The sequence below is a fragment of the Ruditapes philippinarum genome, unplaced genomic scaffold (assembly GCF_026571515.1).
Source record: "Ruditapes philippinarum isolate M1 unplaced genomic scaffold, ASM2657151v2 ctg524_1_1_1_1, whole genome shotgun sequence".
In the NCBI taxonomy this organism is placed as follows: Eukaryota; Metazoa; Mollusca; class Bivalvia; order Venerida; family Veneridae; genus Ruditapes; species Ruditapes philippinarum.
Genome location: NW_026866629.1, coordinates 137,577 through 158,060, shown reverse-complemented (window position 1 = coordinate 158,060; position 20,484 = coordinate 137,577). Strand labels below are relative to the sequence as shown.

The following is a 20,484-nucleotide window of genomic DNA, read 5'->3' as shown; positions in this document are numbered from 1 at the left end:
TGAATGAATATATAAGATAAACGAAATAAATAAATGAAACACACATAAATAAATATATATAAATAAAAAAAAATTTTTTTTTTACTGAAGATAAGATAAATACTATCTTTCTCCTGCAGCCCCTCTTTGAAATAATAACAACAATGATAAATAATAATAATAATCCTCATGAATGGTTTACCTTTTTTTGTTCCTGATAATTTTAATAGCTACCATTTGATCTGTTTTATAATCATACGCCTTCACCACTTGTCCAAATGAACCTTTACCTAGCACCTCAAAAATCTCATAGCGATAAACCAAATGGTCGTGTAGCACCTGCGTGTAGGTAAAGAAAACAAACTTGCAGTACCAAAACAAAAACCCAACAAATATTGTGATAAAACTGAACTCATTTTTGATGCAATGCACAATGTGTTTAGAAAATCAGTACTCCTATAGTGCTACCAAACATATATTTTGTGTAAATATTTCAATCAGAAACCAATGGTACCAAATGTTCATAGAATTGACAGAAAAACTCACTCCCTGCAATGCTTTGCACAAAAAATATGCTTCAAGCAAAATGTTTCAAAAGGTAAATGTTTGTCACTTAAAGGGATACACAGGCAAAATTTTCATTTCTTCGTTTTGAATTTTTCATTCATTTATCTGTAAATGTCCTCAAAATGAATACACTAGGCAGTAACAGGAACAAAACTTTTCTTCCTATAAAGAATAAAATGGCGGTTTCCTAACCTGACCCGCGTTGGTCAGGTTAGAGTGTTAAAATTTCACAATAGTTGTCACAGTGATATCTGAAAACGTTAAAGAACATGTGAAATGAATGATTTAGGTTTGTTTCAATCATACCATATCCACAATATCTGTTATTGTAGCTTCCAGGGCTTGTTCAAGTCACATTGCTAGTTTTACAACTACTCAGTGATTCTGCCGGCGTCTAAATTTCGTTCAACATATATAGGTATATTTATGCTTCAAATCCAAAATAAATAGAATTTTTACAGAAATTTATGCTGGGACTTTTGCAAATGTTATTCTAGTGTGATTCGAGTACATAAGATAATTTTGATATTTTTGTGATAAATTTGCCTGAGTATCCCTTTAAGTGCAGTAACAAGTTAACTCCCATTAAAATTTAATAGGAGTTAACCTGTTACTGCACTAATGGTGATAACATCGTGCAAAATGACACATTTCCTCTAAATCTGCAAGACCATTTATGCTAAAAACCAACACTTGTACTGGTGTCTACCTTTTATTGCCCTCCTTTAAAACTTTGACAGTAGTAATTTTCATATGTTTATGATCAAAGGTTTTGACACATTCTGAATGAACCCCTATACCAACAACTTCAAATATTTCAAATCGATATCCCAGATGGTCACCCACAATCTGTTGTTTGAGTATATGGCACAATTAAAACAAATTAAAAATATATATCAGAAGCAGAAAGTGGGGTGGGGCGGTAATGATAATACATAAGTTATGGTAACAAATGGAATACAGATATGAAAGAACCAAAACTTCATTGGAAAGAAGAATTGTACAGTATTTCATAAGCTTCACATGGAAGCTGAACAATTTGGAGGAAACTAAAATTTTTGAAGATTTTATCATGGCACCTATTAATCACATGTGAGTAATTGCAAAAGGAATGACCAGTAAACTACAGTAGAAGTAATGACTAGAGTTATCTTACCTTTATATATGAGCCATTTTCATCATCATAACCATTATTTTGAGCACTTCCTGGTTCCCCTTCTATTTTCTTACCCTCTAGTCCCAGGAACCAGATTTCAGGATAGTCTAATATTTCAGTCTGTTCAAATGCTGTAAGCTTTCCTCGGTATAATTTGAGAGCCTCTGAAATGATATAAAATATTTCATCAGCAATATAATGAATTTTCTGAACATCAATGACACATTAGAAAGAGAAGGATATGTAATGACTGTGTTGTATATCAGCTTCTTATATTTCATTTATTTTCATTTGGGTAAGTCAAAAAAGATTTGTTCAGATGGTTTACAATAACAACATAATCAGAAAAAATATTCAGCCAAGCTGAAAAACAGTATCTGTTCATAACTCTTAAACTACTAGTACTGCCTTTGCCAAGTCAATTTTTGTACTTTGATATCGAAATTCTTTAACTCTTAGCCTGAACTACCCATGCAGACGAATATCTTGGACTGCACTGTTCACTATAAGTCTGTCCATATTTTTTAAAATAAAAAATGATGGATGTTTTTGTCATTAATAAAACATTGACAACACCATTTTAAATATTCAGTGTGTACAAAATTAATATATTTAGTGTAGTTTGAATCCAAATGGATTGTTCCAAATTCAAATAACAGGCAAAATTCACAACTAAAATTCTACAGGGTGAAAGTTAATATCAGCTCTGTCATATTAAAGACTTAAAATATGAAAGTTCAAACACAAAAATTTCATTTTACCAGCAGGTGTCATTGGCAACTTGTTGCCATACTGATCCCTTTTACTCCGTTCTGGCGTTCCTATTGTGGAGTAAGTATTCTGTCGAGTTACAGACTCAGTCTGTTTTAACGATGGTAAAGTGGACTGGTCTTCATCTTTGTGTCTGCGGTGATGATGTTGATGCTCAGACTGGTTCAAATGAGGTAATGTTGTTGTAGGGGCAACCGTGGCAACCAATTTACCCTAAAAAATAACCAGTCCATTTGCAAATGAAAAGTGTGACATTAACAGATTTGTTAATAAATAACGAAATGTGGAATAATGAAAAATTAGAAATATAGTTTTAATGCAAAAATAGAAGCTATGCACCTTTTTCCAAGTATAACATCGCTGAAACCCCCGGGCCCTTGGACTAATTAAATGTGTCCTCGTGCTTTTACAGATGTTAATGCATGAAAAAGGTACACAAAAACTCTATATATAAGTTTGGTATAAAATTGTATACAATTGTATAAATTTCTAAATCAAAGAAAAAACTTCTGACAGTAACAAGAATCAGAATCTGAGAAAATTACTGTTTGCAAAATTGATGAAATACTAAAATTAAAGCTAGTTAAAGGAATGTATACCTCCGAATGGTGTATTCCATTTGAGCGATGTTTCCCTGAGTCTGAATGTTCCTTGTGTTTATGAGATGAGGAATGATGACTTGATTGTTGTTGACTGGTGGTGACGGTGTGACTATGACTGAGCGTCTGTCCGTCTGACTGGTGCTTAGATCTGTGATGACGGTGAGTACTGGCATGTGTTGGACTCTGAAACAAGTATATAACATAATTATATTAAAATTTTTTGTAGCTCGATCATGTTACCTCTCTTACATAAAAACTGCTCTTCTTGCATAAAAACTGTGCAGACATGTATATGCAATGTATCAACAGAGAAAATTATGTGCAGTTACAGGTCAAATCACACAAGCACATTGTTGAACCATTTTCAATATGCGTGATTCATAGCACCATATTAAAATAGCTTATTGTATTGACATGTTATAGTAGTTTCATTATTAAAACATAACTATCAAAATGATATCTCACTAGCAAGTGAAAAGCATCATGGTTTCTTTATATGAACACAATGCAAGAGTAGCGCTTATGCAGGCTTGGGCTTTAAAATCTGTCCTGGTGGTTCTACAGAGGTTAATGCACGTCAAAAACGTTGAATTAACTCTGTATTGATGATACTGATAGGTCAAGGGCACAAAAATAGAACCATTGTGCCATCTTGTACTTTAGTGCAAATTGACCTCAAGTCTGTTGACCCTTAAGTCTGTGGACCAACTGATTTCTTTTTTCCTTGAGATCATTAATGGACAATTCCAAATTAAACTCTGGCCAAGTACATTACACAATATTAGCAATATGGTGATAATAAATAGCAAATATTTGAGAAACACAGTAGCTTAGTGTTAGAATCTAGTCATTTGCAGACAGAATTATTAATGTCAATAAATAATGTTGGATTTGGATTAATAACTGGTTGATTGAACAAAGAAATTAACAGTGCCTACAGTGGTAATATACAGTAAAATGGATTGGTCAACAATAGGTACATTTTCTGTAAGGTATCATTTGGATATTCTTATAATATTTTACTTGAAAAAAAAAATAATGATACAAATAACAAAGTTGTTACTGATTTAGTATGAACATTCATGTAATATTTTATCATCTGCTACATAAATATATCATTATATATTATATGTAATATTAAATCATATATCCCACACCTGGCAACAAAATCCATATTATGTAATTCTTCCATGGTTTGTTGGACATTACATCTTGATACTAAATGAAATCAATACAATTATTTATTGTATTACAAACCTTTCATTATAGACCAAGTCAGTTTAAAGATGTATGAAATTGATACAATTACTGTTTCATTCCATATTTAATGAGTTCCATTCTGCATTACAACAACAGGTCTGATAGATGTAGTCATGACGTCATTAACAGAATTTATCTTAACTCAATAATGAACCTTACTTATATACCCATAAGTTTGCATTCTTTAACAAGTGGAAATTAATCTTACTATACCCATAAGTTTGCATTCTTAAAAAAGTGGAAATTAATCTTACTATACCCATAAGTTTGCATTTTTTAACAAGTGGAAATTAATTCTGTCGAGTTACTAACAACTTACTTCATTCTTAAGAAGATTCAGAAAAAAAAGAAACAATTTAGTTGTATTAATAGCTGCATATAATATTGCAAAATTTTGAAAGTTCTCTTTCCTCTCAAACCTAGAAGTGATCTATGTGCAATTGCTTCCAGACTGATAAACATTGAGTAATACACCTACAACCTTAAATATTACAATCTAGTCAAAGTTTAGTCTACATTACTAATGATTATAGAATTCAAACAAAAATTATTGTGCTCTCTGAAGTAAAGGGAGCTAACTCACCACATAATCAACAATGCTTACTCCCCCTGAGTACCTCTTTAAAGCTGATTTTAAGTTCCTTGAAATAATATCGATATCCGTTTCCATCCCTAATAGAAGATCCACTTTTTAGTTCATTTTATACTGACAAACATTCAAAACACATTGTCACTCATACGTACATCACAGCATCCTAATAACTTCAGTTTTTTTTATATATTTTCAAAAATATCATTTTCCTTAGTAAATCTTAAAATATATATATTCTATCCTTCAGCAATCACATGTACATGAATTCCATTATCCAAATCCCAATAAATGAATTTTATTTCCGTCAAAAACCATTTTCATTTGTTGCTAAATTCCTTTCTTTGATAATGTCTCTTATTTGAAATATATAGATATTTTTTTTAAATCCACCTTTCTTTATTTCAAATACAAAATACATATATATGACTGAGATCATTAGAAACTCCTTTCATAAAATAGGCTTTCTCCAAACTCACTTTAACAAATCTCGCTGTCAATTTATCAAAATCTCACTCAAACCTTAGGATCCCAAATTTCTAACATGAAACAATTCTGAAACTTACGTTCAGATCATATTAAAATTATGTGATTAAGACACATTTTTAGAACAGATATCAGCATTCTATTCATTGCAAAAATTAAACAAAATATTATTCTATATCCAGAATCTTATGTTTAATTGTGTACCAGATATCTAACAGTGACCACATGAATCTGTAGATCTGTTTTCCTTTAATTATATTAATCAATGTGTCTATAATTTTGTGGCTTTTACAAAAAGGAAAATCAATAAAATCAATCCTAAATAAGCAATCATTTTTGTGTTGTTTTTCCATTAAATTGTAAGAATTGACAGTTTTCACTGTTTAACAAGACTTTGTACAATTAAGATGTACTTTAAATGTAACTAACACAAAATACGCGATCCGCAGTAATTAAATCTACGATTGATTGCTTAAAATAGTCACCCGTCTAGAATAATTAAGTACAGTTTACACATAAACAAAGGCAGCTAGGTTTTAAGACCTTGTAAGTCATATCCATTGATTATTATCAATGCATTTCATAAATTTAAAATACTTTGTAAACAAATCGAAGTCCTCTAAGATTTGATCGAATATGTGACACACTTGTCGTTCAATTTGCAGCACCATGCTTTATTAACCATGAACACACGCTTAACTAATGTTTAAAAGCAAGCCTTTAAAATTTAAATAAGATTTTCTTCATATTCATAAAAAAATCAAAGCGTTAATCCGGGTGCCTTTTACAATTTTACACTACATCACTGAATAAAAACTAAATGTACTTTTAAGCACGACATTTAAAAAGTAAATTCATTCCGAGTTTGAATTTTACACAATTCAAACAACAATTAATTATCTAATGGACACTTTGACACTTATTTTCCAGCTGAAGTGCTTGTGAAAGTGAAAATATTTTTTTCTAAAATACACAAAATAACTTTACACCATAAAACATGGATGACCAGACTTTCAACAAAAGAAACACGTCATTTTTTTCACTCGTTATAGTCTTGTTATAGGAGAAATACAATGCCTGAATTAGCTTATTTTGACAAAGGATCATAAAATTGAAATACATGGATATAATAGATATTGTAGTTTTATTTTTCACGGATTTATGACGGTGACACTTGTCACTCTTCGGGTTAAAACATTTAAGACATTATTTCATTATTCCATTGTGACAGTCATTTTAATGTATGTTCGATACTTCCATATTGATATTTCACTTAATATCTGACTTTGAAGAAAAATAGATATATCATAAATGTTGATCAATAAATGAATTACAAGACATGTCAGATTAAAATCTCCCAGCAAAATTTAAAAAAAATAAAAAATGTTCAATCGATCTTTTTAGTGAAAACTAAATACAGGCACTCCCTTATATTAGACAATTAACTGATCTTAAAATCAATTTAAAGACCGTAATGATCTTAAGAAAAGGCATAAGCTATATATAAAAAAAGAAAAAAGAAAGAAGTCAACATATGAAATTTGAGATGACATTTTAAACCATGTTAACTTAAACCTTTATCCTGGTGTCAGCAAATAGACAAGTGCAGACCAAGTCTTTTCTGACCATAATCTGCACTGTTATCTATTAATTAAGTACAAAGAAAGTATAAATTTTAAAATTTTACCTCAAAATGATGAATGGTTTTGTCCAGATTGAAATATGGACAAGTTTATTTAGATCGTTAGGGTGATAAGGGTTAACTGCCATAATAGCATGTTTTAAACCTTGAATGCTAAATCCCTAAACCTGACACCCTTAAACCCTTGGAATTAAAAAAGAAAACCCCACAAGATAGCTTCTATGCTCTTTTGTTTAAACTTGTTAACTTACTTAAAAATTAAATCAATCAACGATCGACAGTCAATTATACAATTTTGTCATTCAAATAGATCAAGAGTTTCTTGAGTAAGTTATAATTACAAGTAAAATTTTTGGCCTTTTTTATTATACAATCGTCAAAAATTGCATAAACACATGCAATTTAAAACAATTTGTATCAATTTTACTTCAAACTGTATTTCTTTCACATGAACTATCTGAATGTCAGTCACAGTAATGACATACCCTTACAAAAAGTATGGAGCAAAGCCAGTACCATACAATACTTTGATCCCTTAACAGGATATTTGACAATGGATATAAACAAGGCTACATTGGTACAAAAAACTGTTGAAAAGATGTAAAAGAGGAAATACACAGTCAAACATAGGGAAAGTTTAAATAATTTTATCAATTATTCTACTGGTTTTGGTACTGGTATACATTCATCAGGAAGGAATGTGCAAGTTAATATATACATGCTTCCATTATAAAGGTATAGTGACCAGAAGAAGCTGATGCTTGTCATATATATATGAGCCGCGTCACGACAAAACCAACATAATGGGTTTGCAACAAGCATGGATCCAGACCAGCCTGCGCATCCGCGCAGTCTGATCAGGATCAATGGTGTTCGCTTTTAAACCTTTTAACAAGTAGAGAAACTTATAGCGAACAGCATGGATCCTGATCAGACTGCACGGATGCGCAGACTGGTCTGGATCCATGCTGGTCGCAAACCCATTATGTTGGTTTTGTCATGACGCGGCTCAAATCATCATCATGTACAGTGGGTTTTCATTATTAATCCACTGTTTATTTACTATATATTATGAACATACATTAGCTGTACACTTAAGTGTGACCGAGAAAACATAATATTATTACCTAATTCAGACTTCTTCAATGCCATTCATAATAAAGATTAACAGAATGTCTGTAAAGTTTACATGTATGTTTAAAATTAGCATTTAAAACAATAGTCCAGTGACTGAACATATCAAATATTCTTCTGTCTTTTATAATCATGGCACAGTCTTCCTATTATGTCATGCAATGTAAAAAAAACTTATTTTACATTCAAAAATTCAGTCTTAAAATAGTTTACTGATCAATATTTTACCTCTATCCTGCTTTGCTTGTGCAATTTACTGGCCAAGTTTTGATAGTTGATAAAATATATCAAGATAATAGCAACCAATCGAAGAGGCTGTCAGGACTTCATGGAAGGACAGAATAAGCTGCTTTTCATTGCAAGCTTTCAGAAGGTTTGATATATCATATTACAGGTGAACCTGATCTTTTATGACCATGATTATAACCTAAACCATGCCAATGACAGCAAACTCTGTACAAGATAATTGGTTGTTACAAAATAATGTTGACTTCTATTAATACTAACTTACATTTACATGAAAAAATTTGTAACAAAATTGGATTTTCAGTTTCGTTACCTACAAAAAAATTAATGATTGCGAGTACACATTCAAGCAACCCTTGTATCCTAAATTTGTAAAATTTATCAGTCCAAAGTGAGATCTGTTCATTAGAAAATAATCTAAGTTAAGCTGAATGGAATCAAATCCCATCAGCGGCAAGCGGTAACGTTTACATGAACAAGAAACTTTACACTCATTATTTAGTATTGGTTTGTTCCTCTGCCTGGACAGTGTGTGTATAAGCTAATAGCTTCCTACATAATCAAAATAAAATAAATTATGTATAAACTAGATAATATCAAATTTAACAATATGATTTCAACAGATTATGAGTGTCATGTGATCAATTATGAGTTTCGCTGAACAGAAGCACATGCAAAACAAGAATTAGTGAAAATGAGAAAATTTTATATTTAGAACAGATTCCCATAAACTTTATAGCACACAGTTAACTTCAAAGCAAAATAAACAAATAAATGCAAAACTCAGCGCAGTTATTCTGAAAGACTTGATTCTACGATAAAGGGAAGCAACTCCATATCTGTGCTTTAGAGGGATTTTCTAACAACAGGATTTTAAACAACAGAAACATCAGTTATTCAAAATATGATTATTGTGACAAACTTACCTGTGTGCCATGTTTGGCTTTAGTCATGTTTTCCAGTCCGGCAACACCTACCCCAGGTAACACTGGTACCCTGTGTTTCTTCTCCCCACCCCCTACCATAGGTAACCTCATACCGTATTCCATGATTGTTACAATAGTTATTTCCCTTTGCTATATACACGCCATTCATCAAACTGTTATGTACATTAGGTTCCTATTCGGTGAACATATTATAGACATTTACATCAGGATAGTGTGAATATCAACCTCCTCTGATCAAGTTTTGTCACACAAGTTTTCACCAATAATTTCAATTTTAAATGCCATGTTTCATAGTGTTACAAAAGTTACCTCCCTTTTTAATTGAATTGTTATTCCTTCTTCAAATATTATAGTCAGTTTAACACATCATACTAACATTAAAATATTCCACGGTTATCTATTAAAAATTAACACCATTCTTTGCTGATGCTCTAACAGTGATGACAATTTTATTAAAAGCAATGTCACTTAGAAATTCACTATACTCTTTGATCCTTTATGGAAACCTAAAAAACTATTCTCCGATTCCGGAGCATGTTATGGTCATCAAAGTGTATCTCGCAGTATCAGTTCCTTCATGGATTATAACTAGATACCCTATTATAATTAGTTTATTTTCAGTGAAATATTATGTACTAACAAAAATAATTATAATGTTTCCTATTTTCCTAGCTGACTTAAAAAAAAAAGTTTTTGTTATCAATCTGTAAATTCCAAACTAAACTCAACAAGCATCCAATAAACTAGGATTTTTCTTTACTTTGATCATGGTCATAAGATGCTGTCATTGAATTGTAATTAACATATAAAGAAGGTGACTATAGATGAAATACAACAGTTACTGTTCTATTTATAGGTTCTTATATGGTAGAAGGAAAAATGTTGTATTTAGAAAACTTGTTAATTATAAGGATGAACAAATTTGCTTTTTGTTTTGGTGAATCCGTTAACTGAGAAACATTGGAAGGTTACATTTCAGTTCCTATGTCATGTATATATGCATTTCCCTTTCCAAATCTGTCACAAACAGTATTACATCATATTATAATATACTTATGAGTTTCATTGAGATTAAGTTTTTTTCTTTTTTTTTTTGGTTCCTTTTCTTTGATTTTTTTTTTTGGATGGGTTTTGCCTTGCACCAACATTGTACTGATCATATCGTTTCCTTAGTGCAGAAAGTTAACAGGTTAACTCCTATTATAATTTAATAGGTGTTAAACCTATTGCACTAAGGTAACGATTTTGCTAGATGTGCAGGTACGTGGAGGACCACCTCAGATGCCCCTCCGTGCATAATTTCAGGCAAAACTGAGCACCTGAGTAAAAGACAATAATTAAGATCAACATGGCAAGGCAATGTTCACAGGATGCAGCCCCGACACACCAAAGTAGGGCACCCAGAAGGCACCCAACCAAAACCTAGAGTGGATATACGGGCGGCGAAAGGAGAGGGACATGTAATGCATGAAATAAGCCTTATAAAGAAATATGATCTCACTTTTGTTTAAAGTAATAAAGTCAAATGGATATATTTGCAGCATATTTCAGGATATGTGATAAATAGAGGATATTGAATGAGTGTAGTTTAATACTAAATTTATTGAACGAGTTGAATAAAATCATATTATGCGAGCCTCTGGCGAGCATAATATTGTTTTATTCAACGAGTTCAATAAATTTAGTATTGAATCTACACGAATATAATATTCTATTTATCACATATATTAAATAAGAACAGTAAACTGTGAAAATGAGTATTTATTCAATGACGCGCCTATAGTGTAACGCCAACATTAGTGCGCTTTAACGCTATGTTTCTATATAGCGAAAATGACGTCACGTCAAAGTGTTATTACACTAGTTTATTACATGCTTTTCGGTGGTTTATAGAAATATATCAGTGATATAAAACTGGTAATTTCACTGTTTGAAACAGTGAAATTACCACTTTGATAATTTCACTGTTTTGAATTTAAGCCCCTTACGTTGTGTGAAATACCAGCGTGCACAGTACTAGGTACCAACTTAATGACGTGACGTCGTAAATGACATCACATTGTATTAATGTTTGGCGCACTTTTCATTTAGTATTAGGTTTAATGTCTTTTTAAAACGTTTCTTTGCATATAATAAAAAGAAAATTTGTTTAGTTTAGTGCAAGATCAAAATATATTTCACCTTGTGAACACCAAAAGTTCATATTTCACTTGTGGCTGCGCCACTCGTGAAATATACCTTTTGGTGCTCACTCGGTGAAATATATTCCGATCTTACACTGAACTAAACAAATATCCTCTATGTAATATCGTTTTTATTAAATGGCTTTATTAAACTCCTGCGCCGCGGTTTATGTGATAAAGTAAAATATTAAATTTGTGTATTTTATGATTTTGTATTGAATATTAAACTTCTGGAATAAAAAAACTGAGTCTCACTTTATATTGCTTTCTTCAACTTGTTAACTTGTTTATAGAATCCACATACATTAAAATTTTATGTTATCTGCTTTAAATGCTTACAGAAATATTTAGTATTTTGATCATTAAAATTTTCTAACACTGCATGAATTAAGCTGTAGTCAGCAGTATGTAACTTAATTACTTACACTGCACCTTTGTTACATCGCTTTTCATTGGATAACCATGCCTTGTATATACAGTGTAACTTCTGAAAACCGAACACCTGTGGGACTAGCCAAAAAGTTCGGAATTTGGAAGTTTCCGGAATTCAGAAGTTAGGATTTATGTGATCAAGTATCAATTATTTAAGTAAGACTTGCTGAAAAATATATATAAAGCTGATTAAATTCATAAAATTGCAGAATTATAGGACTTTTTAAAAAAAATATATATTTAATTTAAATTTCATTATCACCTAAAACTGAATATGTTGATACAATAGCATAATGTAAATTAATTATCACAATTAATCATTTAGTATATTTCATGTTGTACCTGCTATTAACCTGTAATCTTTTTATTTTCTTCACATTGTACTTCTTAACTTTCACACTTTAATCAAGTGTTTGACATGCTTGACAGGTTGTGATTCTAAAAGGTGTCAAGATAAATGGTTACTGCTAATTGGAAGATAATGACATTTTGAATGTTTTACTTTACAGACACAAGTATAATATTCCTTTACACCTTTTTCAATTTCCGGATTTTGGAAGTAAATTTGAATTGAAAAAAACCCAAATTTTATCCAAAAATTGTTCGGAATTCAGAATTTAGAAGTTCCGTAATTCAGAGGTATTAATTACATTGAAAACAGAAGGAGAAATTCTGGAACTCTGAAAAATGTTCGGATTTCAGAAGTTTCCGGATTTTAGAAGTTCCGGAATTCAGAAGTTACACTGTATACACGGCTGCTGTAATTTCATTAAGTTTCATGTTTTTCTTTAAAAACAAAAGTTTGCTGTATTAAAAAATTTGTTCTCCATAGGTTACATAGGCCTTATATAAACAGTTGTTTGCAATATAACACTCAACTAGTGACTTGGGTTATATGTATATACAAACAGCCATGTATACATGTATAAGGCCAAATATTACCTTGTCAAAAAATCTTTATAACTAATATAATTATAGTATATGATTTAAATAATATCACTTTCCCTTTAACCTATTGAAACATTCATCTTGATTATTATAACAATGTGTTTGGAGTAGGATTAAATCATATAATTTGATAACAGAATTGCCTAAATTTTCTTGTTTTTCATTATGCAGTATTATCCAAGAATTTATCATTTTAAGAAAATAAAGTCCATTTAAATGAGACTATGAAGAAGACTTCAGTAATCTTTTTTATATAAACATGTAGCCCTGTTACAAAATTATTATTTTTTTTTTTTTTTTTTATTACTAATAATTGCATTCACTTAGAAACTTTTAATAGTTAACACTTCTTACTGAGAAACTATCCTTTATTTTCGATTGTTGCTTATATTACTTATAAATCCATAATTATATATTTGTAAGAGATTAACATGTAATTAACTGGAAGATAGACAGCAGAAATATTAGCACAGAAAATAAATTCCATTTAAATTACCATGTCATGTCACATCTCAATACAAATCATATTATTTCACAATAGCACTTAGTTATTTAAGGTAACTTTTTTTCTCCCATTCTTATAAAGCACATCGTTTTTCACAAAAACTATTTCACTATTACCGGTAAGTATTCAGTATCATTCAATCACTGTTTTAACGATTATAACATTGGAGATCTTTTTTTATGGACAGATTTTCAATTCAACACTATTCAATTCTACCCGATTTTTAAACAAAGGACGTCTTTGGCCAATATATCAACTAAATCAGAAACAATAACCCATTGAAAAAACTATGATTCAATTGATTAACTGGATATTCAAATTTATTTTTAAAGCATTACTACAATAAAGGCTGTTACAAAGGATGGAAAAGAAGTTATTTAAGCCACTTGACAAACATACAAATTCATAATCTCTCGTTACAAAAACGTATTACCTATTACACATCGACGGACACAGATTGAACAGTCTAACAGATTTCGGTCAGGATTCAATTAACATAGTTTGAAAAGATAAGTTTTACCGATAAACTAACAATTTTATTTTTTTGTACTTTGGCTCAAGTCATGTGAAAAATTGTTAAATGTAGTAATTCTTTTATTGATAATTAACAACAGCTATCAGCATAATATTATTAAAGTCTGAAGTGTACTTCAACAGTATAAAAAGACTGAATATATGATAATTTTTTTATGGTTTATTTCATTAAAATTATTATTATTCATTATGTCCATTATAACAGAATTTCTTCTGAAAAACATATTCAGATATATTCTAAATTTCTACCTGTTAGGTATAATGATATAATGAAAGAAATCTTTACAAAACAGCACAATTTTTACTTTGACAGATATTCACATCTTTTGCTGAAATGTAACTCAATATGTTGGTCCCTACTTAAATAGCAGTCTCTGTACAATCATGATCTGCACATATTCCTTACCTGAGGATAAGAATTAAAGAAATTAGCTTTCAAAATAACAACCAACTTGTAACTATCATTTCAAGGGTTTGACAAGAACAATGTTTTAAGTTTTAAGTCACCCTATGTATACTATGGTGACCTTTAGATGACTGTTTTTCAAGCAGTCCAGTGGGAGCGCGTGATTATATAGGCACTTTCCTAAGCAATATTCAAGGCACTAGCTTTCTCTTGCACGAAGAATCTTAAGTCCCTTGCAGTGATTTGAACCCCAAGTAATGAGGCGTGAGTGAATTCTATTAAGGTAATCACCACTCAGCCACATTCAGCCTTGGCCACCTATAATGTAACAATCTCAGTATTTCCTTGTTATTCAAAATCATCTATAAAATTTTGACTTGGATATTTAATATGTTCATTTTTTTTATAAATGTGATCAATTCTTTTATTAATAATTTAATTTTTGTTATAAATGTGTTCACTTTTGTATTTATGTGTCTATTTTTGTTAATTTTCATTCTATTCTTGTACATTTTCTAAGAAACAATTCTTCGATTATATTCCAAGAATTAACTAGAAATGTGTCCATAGGACACGGGTGCCCCCACCGCGACACTGTTCTGTCAATCTTTTTACTACTAAGTCAAGGGAAATAACTCTACAAATACTGGATAAATCCACAAGCCAAACCCCAGGTGCAAATCTAAAATATGCTGAGCAACCTGCCTATAAGGTTTATTGACTATGTCAAATCCTTTTTGAGAAACTTGCGACACAAGTTGAAAATTGCAAAAATTTTCTACGTGAAGGGCAATAACTCTAAAAATACTAAATAAATCCAGACGAAAATACCTGGTGCACAACTGCACATGATGATCAATATTCCTGTAAAGTTACATGACTCTACGTCAAATACTTTTTGAGTTATGTGCGACACATGTTGAAAATTGCAAAATTTTACTAAGTCAAGGGCAATAACTCTGAAAATACTAAAAATATCCAGACGAAAATACCCAGGTGCACAACTACACATGCTGATCAACATTCCTGTAAAGTTTCATGACTCTAGGTCAAATACTTTTTGAGTTATGTGCGACACAAGTTAAAAATTGCAAAATTTTACTAAGTCAAGGGCAATAACTCTAAAAATACTAAAAATATGCACATGAAAATACCCAGGTGCACAACTACACATGCTGATCAACATTCCTGTAAAGTTTCATGACTCTAGGTCAAATACTTTTTGAGTTACATGCGACACAAGTTGAAAATTGCAAAATTTTACTAAATCAAGGGCAATAACTCTGAAAATACTAAAAATATCCTGACCAAAATACCCAGGTGCACAACTACACATGCTGATCAACATTCCTGTAAAGTTTCATGACTCTAGGTCAAATACTTTTTGAGTTACATGCGACACAAGTTGAAAATTGCAAAATTTTACTAAGTCAAGGGCAATAACTCTGAAAATACTAAAAATATCCAGACCAAAATACCCAGGTGCACAACTACACATGCTGATCAACATTCCTGTAAAGTTTCATGACTCTAGGTCAAATACTTTTGGAGTTACATGCGACACAAGTTGAAAATTGCCAAATTTTACTAAGTCAAGGGCAATAACTCTGAAAATACTAAAAATATCCAGACCAAAATACCCAGGTGCACAACTACACATGCTGATCAACATTCCTGTAAAGTTTCATGACTCTAGGTCAAATACTTTTTGAGTTACGTGCGACACAAAATTGAACGGACGGAAGGACGGACGGAAGGACGGACGGACGGACGGAAGGACGGACGGACAAGGGTAAATCTAAATGCCCGCCACTAACGTGGGGGCACAAAAACATCTGCACGAGATGCCATCTATTTATGATATTCTTTTGATAAATTTATCTTTTAGATAAAAATCCTCTTAATATAGTTGATTTATATATACATTTACTATAAAAGGTACAAGTACAGCTATAAGTATTATATACAAAAACAGAACTTAAAAGAAATGGGAGTATATTAAAAGGTTTGGTAAAAAACAATAGCACAATGATCAGTAACGGAAAGTATATAAAAGGATTGGGTTAAAACAAACAAACAAAAAGTTCATTGACATGTCAGTTAAAACTCTGTGAATGCTAATAGAAATGTTAGCAACTTACTGACAGAACTGATGCCAGAATGCTTATCCACTTTATCTAACAGATTATTATGTATCCTTGACTAATTCTAAATTTAAATATTTTGATGGCGAAATTTTTTTAAATTTTTTACAAAATTTAATGGGCAGTTCCAAATTCAAAGTACATGAACAATGTACTGGAATAACATGTCTAAAAGAATCAGGTACAAGGGTGATAAAGTAGACTGTAATAAGATTTGATCAGTTGTCCATATTGCTCATGCAATTAATGGTCTGAGAGAGGTGAAATATTTCCATAATTTACTTTTGTAAAACTCAAACAGACAATTAATAAACATCAAACAGATATAAATAAAAATATATAAAATGGAAAACAAGAGGGCCATGATGGCCCTGAGGTTGCTCACCTGTAAGCTCTAGCTCATTGGGTTTTTTAAAAGAAGATTTTTTAAGTTTTTACTATACACATATAGTTAAAAACAATGACACCCCTGGGGCCGGGCCAGTTTTGACTCCAGGGCTTTTATTTGAACAAAATTTGTAGACACACACTTGAAGATGTTTCATGCTTAATATCTAAACTCAAGCTATTTGGGTTTTTTTCAAAGAAGATTTTTTAAGTTTTTGATATACACATATAAGGAAAATCAATGACCCCCGGGTTGGGGCCAATTTTGACCCAAGGGCTTTTATTTGAACAAACTTGGTAGACACCTATTAGAACATGTTTCATGCTAAATATCTTAGCTCTAGCTCTTTGAGTTCTTTAAAAGAAGATTTTTAAGTTTTTACTATATGCATATAGGGAAAATCAATGACCCCCCGGGGCGGGGCCAATTTTGACCCCAGGGCTTTTATTTGAACAAACTTGGTAAACACTTATTAGAAGATGTTTCATGCTAAATATCTTAGCTCTAGCTCTTTGGGTTCTTTAAAAGAAGATTTTAAGTTTTTACTATATGCATATAGGGAAAATCAATGACCCCCTGGGGCGGAGCCAATTTTGACCCCAGGGCTTTTATTTGAACAAACTTGGTAGACACTTACTAGAAGATGTTTCATGCCAAATATCTAAGCTCTAGCTCTTTGGGTTTTTTAAAAGAAGATATTTAAAGTTTTTTCTTTCGGTTGCCATGGCAACCAGAGTTCTGCACGGAATTAAATTCTTTGAACAACTTTTAAAGGTGACCACCAAAGGAACATTCCTGTGAAGTTTGGATGAAATTGGCTTAGTGGTTTATGAGGAGATGTCATTCAAAGTAAAAGTTTAGGGATGGACGGATGACGGACGGACTATGGACGGACGGCGAACGAAAAGCGATCACAAAAGCTCACCCTGTCACTTTGTGACAGTCACAGGTGAGCTAAAAACACGTCAAAATACTAGATTTTGCAAGCAATGTGGTAGTTAGAAATGATTCAGTATTACAACAAATGACATCAACTCAAAGTGGGGTGATAAAAATGTTTCACTACCTGAGTGCTTCGATGCTGAAAAATACAGATTTTTACGATTTGATTTTCCTATTATTTTCATACTTTCTAAATAGAACAATAGTACAAGTTGTCATACTTTCATGGTATACATTATAATTTTACAGGACATGGTGAAATTTTATGTTCACCACCTTCTTTACTTTATTTAAGATTAAAATCTGAGACAAAAGCCTTGAGGAACTAATAATTGGTATCTTTAAAGCATGCCCAATTTGGCAAAACTGAAAATATTACAGGTGAACAAATTCTTGGATGGTAGTGATAACTGCAAGCAACACTACCTACACCCTCTACCACTGGGTATAAAGCAGAATCTCAACATGGACATTGTGTTATAACGGTAATCTAAAATTATGAAACATTTGTAGTACCGTGTTCACATGGCAATGATGGCATGAAACCTTCAATGTGACATTTTTGGCTATTCCATGCGGCATAATTATGGTCACCACAGATGTATAATAATATTTCACAAATTTAAAATTCAAGCTTCATCACATACCATGATTCAACATCCCTGAGAATATCTTAAGAATATTAGTGATTCCTTTTATGTAACCACTTAGACTAAAATAACTTCATTTATCACATACCTGTGCCGCTTTTGTGACTCCATAAAAATCGTATCGCACAGCCGTGCATACAATTTGATGTGACAATAATTATCTTTTGTGTTAAACAAACATATTTTAAAGACACGCTTAAACAAACATATTTTAAAGACACGCTAAATGTTAGTGTTACACTAGGCGTGTCTATGATAAATAATTCTTTTTCACTTTAACCTCTATAACAATCTTTATTATGTGTGCGTGATAAATAGCAAATTATATTCGTTTGGTTCATTTAACTAAATTTTTGAATACGTTGAATAAGATAATATGCTCACCAGAGGCTCACATAATTTTATTTAACTCATTCAATAAATTCAGTATTGAACTCACACTCATTCAATATCCTTTTATTACCTTGTTATCATTCAAATTAAGTAAAATCATTTAATGCATGGTAAAGTAATAGGAAAAACAATATAATTATTTTGTATGTCACAAAAAGATATCACAAGTCAAAAATAAGTCGGGTCTTTAAAGATTGAATAATATATTGGTCAAATTTTCAACTCCACAAGTTAACTATGACATTGCATTTAATGGTCATGCCAGACCTAACAATATCATATGCTATGCTACGTTCTTGTCAAATCATGAGCACACTGAAATGTTTGCCAGAGTTTTAAATGTGACAGAAAAAAGAAGAAAACTTCTGTTCTCAGTATGAATATAATATCAGGTATATATATTATATCTCAGCATATTAAACATTGTAACAAAAATTTATTAAAAGATATTTCTGTTAAAAAAAAAATTAACTGGACTTTTATCAAAAATGCATGAGAATCCTCCCCTACAGGGTAACATTTTTGCAGTGCTATCTGCCTTCTATCAATTTACCTTGTAATTATTAAACATGTCTTTTATGTAAAAATAAAAAATGTTTGACTGACTTCCAATCAGAATGAGATCATATAATTCTGTCAAGGTCTTCATCATAAAAGGTCTGCTGACAGGGAAAAACTTTTTTGGGGTTTTTTTAAAATTTTAGATTTTTGGGATTATAAAACTTAAAAAAAAAAGGGGGGTAATGTTTTTTTGATTTTTTTTACAATGTTTCTTAAATGTTTCAGAGTTTGGCCGTATAAAAAATTGATTTTTCTTGATTTCAAACAAAATTTTTTAAGAACAAAGTAAATTTGTTTATAAAGCAATAACTTTCCTGTTATATTGATTAAAACCTTTATCATAGATATAGCTGTCAGTATGTAATATTTGGAAGTTGAAGTCATATTCCTCTTGTTCAATTCCTTATAAAATTTTCTTTACTATTTTTTGGGAGGTATTACATTTTATTTACTTTTATGCCCCTCTTTGAGGGGTGTGTGTGTGGGGGGGAGGTCATAGTTATATATAAACAAAAAACACACACAAAATCTGCACGCCTCTTAACCCATTGCTTCATGAGCATTTTGTGAAAAATGGCTGTTTTCATTGAAAAGTCTCCCGTTACAAGTTCAAATTGCTATAATACTATAAAAACTGCTTCAACACTAAATCAAACTTGGCACAAATGTTGACTGGACCATTGCCCTTGCAACAACATGCTCAGGCTTAAATTTTCTGTTACCATGGCAACGAGGGGACATCTCAAAATTGCCAAAAAATCACTATTTTTGCGTTGATTTTTTCCATCAAAATTGATTTCAAAGTGCTGCAACTTCTCAATGGATTGAGATAGAGTCAAATGCTTTTCAGCGTTGGTTACACGTTACCTTATGATCAATCTGGGGTCATTTACAGCCTCTCACAAGTCAAAATTTCTTGGCGATGAGGGGGACTCCCCCCCCTTCAAACCCCCAAACAGAAGGGGGCACATCCCCCTTCTGGCAACCCCCTGATGTATCTTTTGGTTGGGGGGCCGCGC

General features: G+C 31.4%; 1 protein-coding gene across 7 annotated transcripts in view; it reads right to left on the bottom strand.

Annotated features, from left to right (window-relative positions):
• LOC132733113 (dual specificity tyrosine-phosphorylation-regulated kinase 4-like) overlaps positions 1 to 20,484 on the bottom strand; it is a 71,191-nt gene that overhangs the window by 10,693 nt on the left and 40,014 nt on the right. For 4 of the 7 annotated variants that reach the window (XM_060719708.1, XM_060719707.1, XM_060719713.1 and 1 more), the window contains 4 exons: positions 3,073 to 3,258; positions 2,464 to 2,686; positions 1,703 to 1,866; positions 182 to 318 (listed from right to left, as the gene is read on the bottom strand). In XM_060719708.1, coding sequence (XP_060575691.1) covers positions 182 to 318; positions 1,703 to 1,866; positions 2,464 to 2,686; positions 3,073 to 3,258 — 710 coding nt within the window. Of the gene's footprint in view, positions 1 to 181; positions 319 to 1,702; positions 1,867 to 2,463; positions 2,687 to 3,072; positions 3,259 to 4,918; positions 6,106 to 9,358; positions 10,347 to 13,438; positions 13,675 to 20,484 lie in introns of those variants that run through there. The other 3 variants (XM_060719709.1, XM_060719710.1, XM_060719712.1) reach the window with 3 other exon arrangements.